This window comes from Cygnus olor, chromosome 22 (assembly GCF_009769625.2).
Source record: "Cygnus olor isolate bCygOlo1 chromosome 22, bCygOlo1.pri.v2, whole genome shotgun sequence".
NCBI classification, from domain to species: Eukaryota; Metazoa; Chordata; class Aves; order Anseriformes; family Anatidae; genus Cygnus; species Cygnus olor.
In genome coordinates this window covers 1,844,809-1,859,094 of record NC_049190.1, presented here as the reverse complement: position 1 = coordinate 1,859,094, position 14,286 = coordinate 1,844,809, and the positions used below count along the sequence as shown (strand labels likewise).

At 45.0% G+C, this 14,286-nt stretch overlaps 1 protein-coding gene and 1 long non-coding RNA gene across 2 annotated transcripts in view; both read left to right on the top strand.

Moving 5' to 3' along the window:
• Positions 1-1,731: 1,731 nt before the first annotated feature.
• LOC121058712 lies at positions 1,732-12,781 on the top strand. The gene is made up of 4 exons (XR_005814312.1): positions 1,732-1,873; positions 10,816-10,905; positions 11,587-11,943; positions 12,574-12,781. It is a non-coding gene; the product is annotated as an uncharacterized LOC121058712 (long non-coding RNA).
• A 222-nt stretch (positions 12,782-13,003) lies between these two features.
• The window catches only part of NCAM1 (neural cell adhesion molecule 1), a 112,849-nt gene continuing 111,566 nt past the window's right edge, over positions 13,004-14,286 (top strand). The window contains 1 exon segment of the mRNA XM_040534590.1: positions 13,004-13,278. Within this exon segment, the coding sequence (XP_040390524.1) occupies positions 13,227-13,278 (52 nt within the window). The 5' untranslated portion in view covers positions 13,004-13,226.

Here is a 14,286-nt window from a genome sequence, read left to right as displayed (position 1 = left end):
GAAGGTTAAACTCTGCCTAGGTATACAAGGGATCATAAGCTGTGCAAAAAAAGCCATCAGTAAAGCTCCTATCAGTAAACCATGTTATTAAATGCTCCAAATACCAGCCAAAATTTAGTTCCTGTCCTGAAAATCTGTGGTGTAAATATACTGTAAGACCAAATCACATAAGCACAAGATAATAGTGATAATCACAAGCGGAGTGAAAAAGAAGTCCCAGAGGCTGACATCACCTCTGAATTTCCCACCGTGAGCTCTTCTGTATCAGTCCATTAATATTGCTTTACAGATTCTGCTGTAGTCTCATGCTCTGAGTGTAAAAGAGACCAGGGACAAAGCAGTACATCGACAACAGGACCCGGTACCTTGAGCAACATCCTTCCAAAAATAACTTTTGGAGGGCATGCTAGCTCGGAGGTAGAAAATTCTTATCTCACATGAATTACTATTTATTGAAATTTTAATAAATGTTCATCTCACTGGCTACAAGAGAATCTCACATGGCAAGAAAATAAAGCTTATCTTGAAGGAAAAGTCGGCTTATCTTGTGCTGTTCATCCTCAACAGATTTGTTGAAAACACAGGCTAAGAACTTCTGCATGATCAACTTTAATTTCATTTTATGAGTTTAGTTTTTGAAGTTAATGCCGTTTGTGATGAGCACTATGGCACATAAAGTCATCTGTAAATAAAATCCCACAAGTATCAGAAGCGCACAAACAGCAAGAATTTGACCACATGCAGGGGATCTATGTGCTAGGCTGCAAGTGTGGCATCAGCGTTGTTTTCAGACTGAAGAGCTGTGAACTGGAACCAGACCACTGAAATGAGAAACAGAATCCTCTGCTATTGTATTTTTCTTTTATTTGCTCAATTTGTTCTGTGATTTATATGGAGAACGCAATTTGGGAGATTGTATTGTTATGCTAGCAATAAGACCACACAATGTTCGTTGACTCCCCTACACCAAGACGTATTATTTTGCAACTCTGTCCGTGCTGTTAAATCATGAACTGGGGCAGTGGGTAGAAAATGGATCTGTGATGAAACTAGATTTTCTGTTTTGTGTGGGTTTTCAAATTTTGAAATGTTTTTTTATTACATAATAAAATGTACTTTGGGAAAAAAGCAATAATTTACTACAAAAATATAATTTCTTTGGAAAATTTCAGATTTTAGGAGGCATAAATTCTCATTTGAAGTACCTCTCTCCCTCCATTCAGAGAGACAGAGATAAGTGCTGAACTTTACTGCCTCAGTTAATTACATAAACTTTGATGAGCTGAATCCAGGCTACAGACCATGAATGATAGTATTCACCTTCTCCAAATACCATTTGCCTTGATAAAGAACAGAAATTAATTGCATAAGGAAGCTGAAAATATATTTCTACTGATATGAATTCTCTGGATAGTTTACCAGAATACAGTCATGGCCCATTTTCTAAAATAACAACTTCTGAACTAACCTACACAATAGAGCCAAACCATACCCAAAAACTCCAACTGGTGGGATCCCAAACTTAAAACTCTACAGTGCAGATATCCACACCTGTGCAGCTTCCCCTCAGCTCCTGTGCCAGGTGTCTCTGATCTATTGTTGGAACCTGCTGTAGGATGGGATTAACCCAGATGAAATTAATCTCACCCTTAGTGTGCTCCATTGAGGATGTCTCTTCCTCTATTTAAACCTCAGCTTTCACTCCTGCTTTTTTCTTGGTGCTGCCTGGCAGTGACTGCCTATATGAAGGATTTATGTAAAACGGCGCAACTGTTTCAGCCTTTGCTTTGATGCTCATCTTGGGGAAAATCTGAGGAGAAGAAGTTGAGGTGTGAGTACATGTAAAGGTGACTTAAGAGCAGTGCTGATTACAGTGGGATGAGCAAGAACCTGAGGTGAGCCATGCGCTGGGGGGAGTTTTAAAGGACCACCAGGGTCCTGAGCTTCCATCCAGCACCCTAAACTGGGAATAGGGTGCAGTGAACAAGGCAATGTCAAGTTTTGGGCTGCTGGTCTTCAAATTTCTCGGTAGCAAATTTGTGGCAGTCACAGAACTCCGGTGTCCCCCATGCCTCAGAGCACCTCTTCAAGGTATTTTCCTGCAGCCCTCAGGGAAGGGCTTCCTTCAAGCGGTCGGCTGTGTTGCAGTAGGAAGAGGTGCCTTGGTGAGCCACGGAGGCTTTAAAATCCACCTTGTTTCTGGAGTCATCAGGAGTGCTGCCTACAGCAAAGGCACAAATGTAACACTCCTTGATCTCAGTTGATAAGCTACTTCTTAACAAAACAACTGCAGGCAGGTTATTCCTTGCTCACTGTGACTCAATCATCCTCACGTATATTCCCTAAATAAGGTGTGCTGGTGGGTAGAGGGGCTATGGTGATGGACAAGCAGACAGGGTAGGAGTCAGCAGCCTTCCCTTCAAGCCAGCCAGGCAAGCACAAAAACAAGGCTCCGGCAGCTTTGACAGCTTCTTAGCCACAGCGTGCTGCTAAAGCTGCGCTGAGAAAGGCGGCTGTGCTGCAGAACAGAGCACAACGCATTGCAGGAGGATTTGTGCGACAGGTAAAACAGGCGAGAGCCTGGGTGGGTTGAAGTCCTCCTGATGAGAAAGGCTTGTCAGCCTGGACAGTCTGGCAAGCTGCTGACACCAAACAAAGAGTCTAATGTATGCTACGAGGGGTGAGAGGCAGCGGTAATCCCTTTCTGACTTCAAAGATATTTTTGAGCCTCTTTGCCTTTTTCTGGATTTTTATCTTGAGGCTGTGATAGTGATGCAAATAACTTGGTACATGTTACGGTGAGTTCCAGAGTAGAAGATGTTAATTACAGTTTAAATGTGCAACATATTCCCAAGGAATAAGCATGTTCTATAAGTCGTGTTAAAGGTACTATAAATAAACAATTAGAAACAATTCTGCTCCCTCTGAATATTCTGACCTTTACTTTGCAGCAAAAATAGGCGCTGGGGCTTGGATCAGGCTGGGTGTGTTGCTTAGCAATGGGGAAGGGTCAGCTCCAGCCCTGTCCAGAAGAATAGGGCAAAGCTCTCCCTTAATTCTGGAGACAATGCACAGGAGCATGAGGAAGAGGTTTGGGAACCTTTAGGTTTCTATCTGAAAGTCATTGATAACAGCAGAAGTAGAGCGACACAGAAGCAGGAAAGAATGAGGGTGAAGTCACCGTGTCACTAATGCTACTGGGAGTTTTTGTTCACCAAAATGGCACACAGATACGACCCTGGGAGTAGTGTTGTGAAATACCTGGCATTTACCTTGACCATCCCTCTTATGGGGCTGTAACTCAGCCATTAGTGAATCACTGCTATGAAATCTGCAAGGGGAGTTTGGATAAGGAACTTTGGAAAGATTGTGTGAACCTATTTATTCCTATAACATATCCTGTATATGTATATAGTACAACACCATGGGCGCAACTGCAATGTTTTGAAAAGTGGGTAAAATTCAACAACGGCTTTTATTTTACGTAGGTCCCCAGTTACACATAATGAGCAACTCAGAGGATTTGTGTCAAGTGGTAAGTGCCCCGGAGAATGCTGGCTTAGCTGGAATTGTGGTTGTGTGAATGTGGCCCTTTGGTATTTCTTTTTAAGAAGTGGCTGCTTTCTTAATACTTGAAGCATGCACATGTACCTTTAAAGTATTATCTCACTAAGGAAATACCAACCGGACCCCAAGCAGCTAGTCCTTTGGCTGTCGTCAGAGCTGGAAGACAGTTTTGGGGTAGGATTATTTCAGAAAGCATGCTTGGTCAGAAACAGAAGATAGAAGCTTACAAAATTAGCCCTGTGATTTCCTTTCATGACAACTTCCATAACCGTTTTGGCATCTATAAAGTGAATGCTGACAACAAACTTAAGCTCATTACAAATGGCTATATTTAATGGCCTGATTATATGGACATATCTGACTCTTAGTAATACTGTGAAAGAAATGCATTGTAGATATTGATTGCTGGAGTAATTGAGTCATTTCCTCTGATGGAGTGCTTGTGCCAATGGAGGTTAGGATGCCCAAGGGGCTGTTTTAGGTTAAAAAATGGAAACAGAATGGAAGGGTGCTTGTAGTGTGGCAATGATTTCCATTCAGAAAACATCTTCACAAGCTGTCTTGTCTTTGAGTAGAAAAGGAGTCAGATCCCTTTCACTACAGAACTTGGAGAATAAGAAATCAAGGTTAAAAATGGCTAAAGAGGGCAAGATTCTATACATCTGAAGGCTTTGTAACATTATCTATACTTGAAAGAACAAATCTTGGATTGGATTTAACTGTTGCAAGAAATATGACATGCAATAGCCTTGAACATGGTTTGATCTGGGACCATCTATGTGGTGTGAATGCTCTGTGCTGCTCTCCTTTCAAGAAGCAATTTTCACAGGTAAATAACATATTTGGGCCCTGCTTTCTCATATGGAGGTTCACACAGCTGTTCTGTCATGTCAATGAAAGCCCAACTTTTCACTTGGTGCATAAGAAAAGAAAGCAGGATGGAGAACTGTCCCGCAGATGCTGTCAGGGAAATCAGCTTGATTCTGGGTCTTTGAAGGATGCTGAAAACAAATAGTGAAGCTTCAAGTGGTGATCCAAGAAGCACTTGAGAACAAAACAACTCCTTGATCTAGACCAGAGGACAGAGATTTTGCTGTAAACCGAGCCCTGCTGCTGAAGTCGCGGGGTGAGCTCGCAGCCCAGAGCGGTGCGGTGGGTAGCAGGAGGTCAGCGATGCCACGCGCCCGTAGGAGACGGCTAAGCTGCACGAGCCCCCGGTTGTTCTGCTGTCAGCCTCTTAATTACCAACAATATGGCAATAGGGCTTTCTGCGGAGTGGGCAAGGGGGAGGGGAAGTCATCTTTTGTTGTTCCTGAAAGCAGGAGGATGGAATTAAATGCAAGACTGGCCTTTTGGTTCATGGTTTTGACCGAGGCCCAGGAGATTTGTTTTCATTTCCTATTGGCCACGATCTCCTAGGTGGAAGCACAAGGCACATCACTAACGCTAATTTCTCAATGTGTTTGGCCAAGTTCCCTTTCTTTGCCTCACCTATTTAGGCAAGATGCTGTCCTGAGCAGGGGCTGCCTTTCACTGCGCTTTTATCAAGCACTTGGTTTGGTTCTCCTGAGTGCTCTGCTAAAACAACAGCTTTGGCAAACCCGAGTCTTATACTGGCAATCCTCAGCAAGTGTAAAAATAGACACAAATATGTAGTAATAGAAAGGAAGATGTAGAATCACACTACTTAGCCAATACTGCTGATGGAATGCAGTGACATCCCCCCAGAGTATGTTACATTTAGGTGTTAGGGGATGTTTATCCTCTTCATGAGAATTAACGAAATATCTTATCCCCAAGGGACAAACTGACTGTTAAAAAATATTATGCGCAAAATCAATGTTAATTTCTGTTCTGTGTGGAAACACGTGCTTTTTGTCTTTAAGCACAGCGAGTAGAATATTGCAAACACAGTAACAATGATTTCTCCCAGACAAAAGGAACGAACAGTGTATGCTGTACATCTGAACACCCTGTTATCCAGCCCAAGGCGATCACCTCTTAGCAGGATGAACTGTCTTACAGAGGCACAGAGACTCCTAGGTTTGATGTGAAGGAGTTAAGAAAGGAAATAACTGGGAAGTAAAATTTTCAGTGCATGCAAAGCTTTGGCACTGTAATTGTGCTCTTGCTTTCTCTAAGTTAGCGAGAAGGTAAAAACATCCCAGTTGCAAGGAAGTTACCTTTTCCGTTTGGCTTATTTTTTAATTAAGTTGGTGAGGACACTTCCAAAGCTCTAAATAGAAGCTCTCGGATATTTGTCAGGTTTTCTGAGGGCAGCAGGTGACTAGAGAGGTACCAGGTCTCTCTCAGGTCATGTCATGTGTTGAGATGGCTTGCATATGGCCAGTGATATGCATACATCTTATAACCTCTAGCTTGTCTGAAATTGTCTAATGTCTTTCTACTTAGAAATCCATTCATATAGGGGAAAAAAAGCCATCCCTGCAGAGGTTAGCATAGCTCTGCTAAATGCGGGCTCTTTCTACATTTATCCTACCTGACTAGGATCTCCAAGTCATTGGAGAGGATCCTGACTGCTAGCAAGTATTCTTTTTTTTTTTTTTCCCCTCTCATAATAAGCACGGCCCTTCTCCAAAAAGAGCTGGTGCCGCTGTGCAGATGGTAGACATCTGCAGAAGAAATGCATCATCTTCCTTCATTTGCTATTACTCATGTTACTACTATCGGCGCAGAGCCATTTATGTATTACCTAACAACCACCTCATTAGGGACGAAACTTCCTTCTGCAAAAAGTACTAGCACCGCACGTCCAAGGCATGGCTCTAATCCTATTTTGGGGACTTGATTAGCATTTATGCTAGCCTAAGCCCTTTCACTTCGAGGTATAGAGATATCAACTGCCACAGCTATTAATGTGAAATGCTTCATAAAACAGACAATGTCCTCCAAAGGAATGAAGTGTCTGTCTACATCCTTCCAACCAGGTGATTATTTAATATTATGTTAACTTGGATCCAAGATTTACATTACAAGAAGAGCAGTGATAAAAACTGGCTTTGAAAAGCAAGGGAAGATTCATCAGACCAGCCTTTGAAAGTCATAATCTGGGTTGACTATGCAACAGCTGCAGTGGCATCATTGGGGATTCTCTAAGTGGTTTTGGCCTCTGCACATCCCACCAGGCTGATTATGGCAAGGACTAAAATACTAATGGGGTACTGAAGGGTTTCATTGCTGGACTTCGTCATCCTGGATGGGGCAATTACCTAAATGTGCCTATCAAAACCCGCCAGATCTGATTCCAGGATGTCTTGATCCAGTCTTTATTACTAAAGCGGAGGATAAATTCAGTTCAAGAACAATGATCCTGCCTCACCAGCAAGGATTTTTTAGGATGTTTTCTTTCTCACTGAATTTCAGCACCATCTTAAGACCATTATGCAAAAATAGAAACACCACTATTGTCATTTTTATCCTCTCTACAATATTTTAGAGCAATGTAAGGCTGAGATGATACAGAATCAGAGACTGAGATTCTATTACCAGTGCTATTCTTCTGTGCCTTAAATCCAGTTGTAACGGAAGATGTTGAGGAAACAGAAGACATAACCCTGAAAGACAGGGAAGATGTTGCGTGGTTGCATGTTGCCTTAAGCTGTGCTCCGGGCTGATTTCTAAATGGAATTATTCCTTTTTCTGTTTGAATAACTGCCTACCCATGCGTTTTGATGCAGCCAGCACAACCCTGTTCACTTGCCTTGCAGGTAGAGGAAAGCTTCGAGCATGGGGCTGCACGAACTGAGAAGTGGGAGCAGTTCTTTAGCTGCTGATGCAACTTGTACGTTGTCACGTGGCTTGTCCCTCAAGCCAAGGACAAAGCCCCCTGAATAGTGTTTAAGAGCACGGTGTAAGTAACAGAAATTTAGGGGAACAGTGAAGAGTCCCCATAGGAAGCAGAAGACCTCCTTTTGGGCACGATGGAGGGATTATGAGAACAAAACAGCTTAGCACTATGTTTTCAAGGCAGAAAAATCCCCAATAATTGTCAGTCTTAGCAGGTTACTGTGCAGATGGGTCTTCTCCAAAAGGCACAAGTATGCACTGTGTGCCAGTTATTCAGCAGCATGAAAACTGTTTGCCGGGCTGGTGCTGCTGCTTTAGTTTTTTTTAACAGAATCATGTTTTCAAATTATTTTTTTCTCTATACTTTTACTTTGTCTGTCTCATGAAGGTTCATGTTTGCATTTTATTTATAACTTGCATCCCCTACCACTCACTTTATTATTCTCTCTCCTACTACATCATCGACTTGCACAATTTATTCTCCAGAAGTGCAAAGACTTGTGTTTTCCAGTGCAGCATAGGGAAGACAAGCAACTCTTCTCTTTCTTGGACATAGCAGCAATTAGGGAGAGAACTTAATTGGTGGACCTCATGACCTGTGATTGTTCAGACCATCATAAATTCCAGTGCTTTCTTCAAGGACTTTATTTACTCACAGAATGACCCAGTTGACAATCCTCATTTTAATAGTAAGTCCAAGTGTAATTTCTTTGCCTTCTGTCAGCTCACAAAATTATTTGCTCTCATAAAAGTCTGAGCCTTATGTCTGAGCAACACATGACCATCCAGTAATATCCCAACAGAAGGACCCGAAAGCACATGAAAGAAAAATGAAAGCTGCTTGCGATATATCAGCAACATTGCCCAAGAACAAATAAATCGATTTCCTTAGCCACAGGGTCACCTGGAGCCCTCTCTGAGCAACTTAGTTTTAGGGGGATTTAGAAAAGTCTTTTGATAATCATAATAATAAACTTCTTTGTATTTCTATTTGCATAACAATAGCTGAAAGAAACAGTAATTTGCTACATAGTTGCATAAAATTTGTCCTTGTTTCATGTTGTGACTACAGAAGAGAAAAATCTCTTGAGTTTTCCTTGTGTGACAAGGGACTGGTTATATCAAGGGCCAAGCTACCATTGTTAGCGTTACAGAAAGCAAATGAAAAAGCTCCTGAGCAAATGATTAGATTTCCTTCATACTGGGACTGTGGGTAAGAGCTATGGTGGTTTTTTGGTATTTTTTGTTTGTTTTGTGTGATGTTTTTCCTTTGAATGAAAGCTGATGGCTTTAAGTAGATCGGTAGAGGAGCTGTGAAGGGTAAGCCACCATTAGCTTCCTATCCCTCCTCCATGGCTTATCGAGCACAGAATGCCTCACAGACATGAAATCTCTGTCTCAAAAGGTTTTGGAACTCCTCAGGCACTGCTGGGAGATAGCAATCAAGGAACAAGGGTTGATGAATGGGATATTGGACTGCTGGGTTCTAGTCCCACCTCTGCTGAGGATTCTGGAAGTAACATGAATCAGAACATGGGTTGCGTACCCTAGGATTTTATGTCCCCGAGTGTCAGCACACTCAGCACCTCTGCCCTCTTCCAAGAGGAGCAGGAACCACCCTTGCAGTAAGGGAGAAGAAGAGTGAAGGGTCATAAAGGGCCCTTTTATGCTGCCTCTTGCAAAACCTTTTTATTATTATTTATTATTACCATAAGGGGGCGGGAGTACCGTCATTAAGTTGCTAAGTAGACCCCCCCAGTCATTTATACGTTTCGGATCCACTTGTATGAAAAAAATCTGTTTATTCTGGGTCTAAATGTGAAATGGAGCTCCGTGTTGCTAGAATGTGGTTTCTCATAACTTTCATATGTGCTTGAAAATTCCTGTCAGGCGTATTTATACTTCTTAAATAAAAGCAGGTTGAGGGATGGATTTTTCCAATTAAGATAACCATTTCTTACTTGCTACCAAATGTTTAGCTAGGGACACCCTAATGCTTTAGTCTCTTCTGTTCTAATTTTGCATGTACTGGTTTTACACATGTATTACTCCACATAATATGATGATGGTGTCTTCTAATTAAAGTTAGTATAAATAACAGCAGAACTAGGACAGCTGTTCTTCTAAAACAGGTAGGCATTGGTGCTGGTTATACCGCTATCATTTAGAGGCACTGGGTGATGCCCTGGTTAATTGCAGTGCTCCAATTAAAACAGATTCTAGTAAAGGCATGGGAAGAGTGTGAAAAAACAGGCAGCTCATCCTGATGCACTCTTTACAGCCCCGTTATTTTCTGTGATTCTGATCAGCTGGGAGTCTCTTTTCCGAACTGAAACATCTGAGTGACTGTACAGATTAACACAAATTAAGAATATTAAGATGACACATGCACTGCACACGGTAAGTGTAATGGTTTTCTGTACAGAATTGTGCACATGAAACTTCAAATTTAACTCCAAGAATGAAGGAGTTTTGGAGATAAGAAGTGTGGCAACTAACTACCAGATATTTTCTAAAAATGCTGTTAGTTTGTCAATGACATTTCCATTGTGAGTCAGACTGACAGGCTATTTTCATGAGGTTTCTTTCCCATGATATTTTCATGAGTAGGTTAACAGCAGGCATGCACACATTTCTTTGTTCTGTGCATGGAACTATTACCTGCTCACACAGCTGTAGCAAGCGAAATCCCAGAGCAGGACAAATGTTGAGATCAATGTCAGAGTTTGTGCCAGGTATGTAGATAAGACATGTTTTTAACGCCAAGATTGTGAATTTCTGAATTGTAACTTTCTCTCCCAATCCTGATGACTTCACCTTCATTCTTGTGGTTAGTGACATCACCAGAAGAGCCTTAACAATTCGGTTTGTATGTCATATTGCTTAAAGGAGGAAGGGAAGATGCTATTTTCTTTCCCCTTTATTACAACTTTATTAAACAAAAATCTGTTACAAACAGAAGGGTATTTGAAGGGACTATCTCTGCTTGCATTGTCTACCTGTGAAGAGGAGTATTGATCTGAGGTGCATTTTGCGCAGTGTTATGTGTCACGATAAATATCTGCACAGAATAGAATAACATTTTGACCAGAGAGACTATTAAAGTGCGTTTCCTTGGTGTGCCACTGATGTACACCTACAAATAAGTAATACGTCTATTTTTGTGGGTTATATACCTGGGTCTAACAGTTCTCACAGAAAAACGCAAGTAATTTTTTTGTAGATTACCTCTGCTTAATGATGCTAGCATAAGGGACGGGTTGATGAAAAGCATCAGCAACATACCCACCTGCCTGTACAGCAGTGCTTATTACTGTCCTATTGCATCAGGTCTGAATCTCGGGATTTGACCTCAGCAGCGATTTTAGATGGTACACTTTTCTTCACAAAGACCGACTATGAAATATAACTGTCTCTTCTGTTATTTTTTCAGCTTGACAGCTGAAGTCCTCTCTTCACCCCACACAATGCTTTGATGGCAGAGAGAATTTCCAGTGCATCCTGTAACAACCCTGCCTCAAACAGCAACCGGTGAGCAGTCACATCAAGAAAAGGGGAACGCTGGCTTTTGAGTCCTTTTGCTGTCTCATGATGCTGTGAAATGCCTGCATAGCTACAACTCTGCTTCACTTCTCCCGCTTGCAGAGCAGAGGTAGCATTAGTTTCATAGACACCATTGCTGCTGGTTTTAACCCAGGGAGAAAACTCAATCCAAATTTACCATTCACTTTTGTTTATGCCAAGAACCCAATGAAGTCAACAATCAAAACCTGCCCACGTGATTTGCCCCTTTTATTTTACAGATTAAGGAAAAAAATGCATGGGCATGGCCCATACACTCTTGTTAACTGATGTAACATTCTCTAGAAGACCATAGCTCAACACATGCAAGTAATACTTTTTTGCAGGTATACTCTGACTTTTGTGGAGTTGACTCAAATTTCATGGAAAAGACTGACATGAACAGTTGCAGCTTCTAAAGTAGTATTATAGCCTCATCATTCAATATATAATGACCTGTGCACTCCCACGATCTCTTATTATGAATGCTATAAATGTAATTTTTATGAGGTTGCTACCTACATAGATGCTCTTTGCAGTGAATGGAAAGAAACAGACACTTGTGTAAGGCCTCTGGGAACTAGAACTAACTCTGCAAACTGGTTCTGACAGTGCTAATAAAAGTACGACAGCTCTGTCTCTTCTCTTTAGGAAATGATTGGGCTCTCAATGCTGCTGAATGGCAAGGAGTTTACCTAACTGCTCAGGGCAGAGGCAGATGTCCCCCAGTGCCAGGAATCCAGCTGGTGTCTGAAGACCACCACATTTCAAGAAACCATGTTTTGTTGCCTTCTGGGGGGACTTTTACAGGACAAGCTCATTACGAGAGTTGATGGCAGAGTTGAGGGAGCAGCAGATGGTTTGCCACTATGTTTTCCCACATTTGTCAACCAGCAGTTGAAAGGCTGGAGAAACAAGGTGGGAGTCTCACAAGATGTTTTGGTGTGATGGATGGCAGGGATCCTGCCTCTCTGCTCTACAGCCACCAGTTCATTTAATCCGCTATGGGTATGTAATAATTGATGTATGCTCAGTATGTTCTTCATTATAAGAGAAGTACCTTGTATGTACCAAAATTGTCTTACTTATGTCAGGATAGAAGGCACACTTTCTTTGGAGGGTTTTTATCCCAAACACTGAGATGTTGGCTCTTTGTTACCAACGTATATGACCTGATAAATGTTCAGAAACCGCTGGGACCCATCTAAATGAGTGACCTTGTGTTATGAGGGGGACTTTGAGCCCAGAAGTGTGAGGTGTTGGGGGCTGAGGGGGTTGGAGGAGGAGCAGGGGGCAGCCATGTACCACATGTGGCATGGCGCAGCAAGGTTGCTCTGCAGATAATCATTGCAATATGAGGCTGTGGGCTAGGCGGGCCAAGGCAGCAGAGCACGCATGTTTTCAATCAGATCGCAAGAAGTAATTTTGTTGTTTCTTCTAGGGAAGCATTTTTATAAAATGGAAAGGGGGAAGGGTTCTGTTGAACAGAAAAGAGTTAAACTGAGAGAACAGGCTCTGGCCTGGAGAGATCCTTCAGGCCTGCAAATAGGGATGTGCTAGAATGGATTGACGGTATTAAAATAGCGCTGAAATACTGATGATGTATAACTGTACTTAGAGGATATTGTCTTTATGTAGGGTATCTGGGGCCTGGATGGCTTATAGCTGTCACTTTTCTGTCAAAGCCTTTGCTGGCGGGAGTCCTTATGAATTCAGAACTGTCCATTCACAGTGTTTCAAACTTCATTTTAAGACAGCAATCACAACCTATTAACCCTCCCAATTTATTCTGCATGTTACCACCACAGCCCCCTTCACGGGGAGCGCTGGGGGGGGGGGGGGCCGCGCTCAGCCCCGGGCCGGCCGCTCCGGCTCCTCGCTCCGCGCCGGGTTTTGCAGGCGGCCGCCAGCGCCCACCAGTCCCCCCGCGGCGCACTATTTGAGGCGGGCGCGCGTGGAAGGACACGGCGGCGCGGTGCCACCCGCCGCGCGGGCCGGGCGGCGCAGGGATCCGGGCGGCGGTGGTGCTGCGGCCGCCTGTCAGTCACGGCGGCGGCGGCGCCGGGAGGCGGCCGGGGCGCAGCCGGCAGAAGGCGGTGCGGGGACGACGCGCGGACCGGAGCCCGTTGAGGAGCGGCTGGGGAAGACGTGAATTGAGACGGGGGGGGGGGGAAGGAGAAAAATAAAATAAAAGCCTTATTAAAAATCCGGGGGGAGATCCGAGAGGCGAGCCGCGTTTCTTCCGAATTGCAGGAAAAGGTGCAACGGCCGCCGTCCCTCAGCCGGCTGCGATGCTGCCAGCCACCGCGCTGCCCTGGACGTTGTTTCTCCTCAGAGCCGCAGGTACGGCGGGGCGAACAATGGGGCGGCCGGGCGGTGGTCGCGGCCGTGTGGTGATGGAGGTGGTGGTGGTGGTCGTGTGGTGATGGTGCTGGTCGTGAGGCGAGGGAGGCGCAGCCCGTGAGGGGCTCCCGGTGCCCGTGAGGGGGCTTTGTTGGCGGGGTGGGGGGGGGCGCTCAGACAATGAGGGGGGGGTGTGAGGGGCCAGGGGGTGCAGCGCCGCCGGGTCCCCCCCCCTTGCAAGACAGGGGAAGGGATGCGGCTGCAGTTAACGAGCAGCTGCGGGGAATTAATAATTAAAAAAAAAAATAGGGCGGGGGGAGAGGGATGGGGGCGAGGGGAGCGCGCAGCGGCCGCGAAGGGAGCGGCGCCGTGCACGAGCACCCCCCCAGCCCCCGCTCCTCCCTCCCGGCGGGGCTGCACCTGCCCCCCAAATCCGGGCTGTGTGCCCCCAAATCCAGGCTCTGTGTCCCCCCCAGACCCGGGCTGTGTGTCCCCAAATCCGGGCTGTGAGCCCCCAGATCCAGGCTCTGTGCCCCCCCCCCCCCCCCCGGGCCGCCACCCCCTGCCCTGCACCCACGCCGTGCCTCCCCCCCAGCCCCCCAGGGTCTCTCTCCAAGCATCAGCGGTCGAAGACCCCGGAGCTGCCACCGCCTGTGGTTCTTCCAACCCCTTCCCAGCCCGTCGCTTCTTGGAGCTGCTTCCCCAGCATCGCCGGTGCTGGCTCGGTGCAGCGCTCCCCGGCAGCTCACTGCTCGCTCGGGTGCCTCCTGCACCCAGCTCGGTGTCCCTGCTCCCAGCTCGTGCCTGTCGTTGCTCTCGCAAACCACGGCTCCTTTTCACCCATCACTTCGGTGCCGGCCGTAACTCCTCGCTGCCTCATCCCCGTACGGGTGGCTCCTTATCTCCTCAAGCAATTGCCGGTGCTGTAGCTGGCAACGAACCATCGTACATACCGACCATCGCTATCTTGTGGCTCAATTCCAGCTCCCTTCGTGCCGGACCATTGCC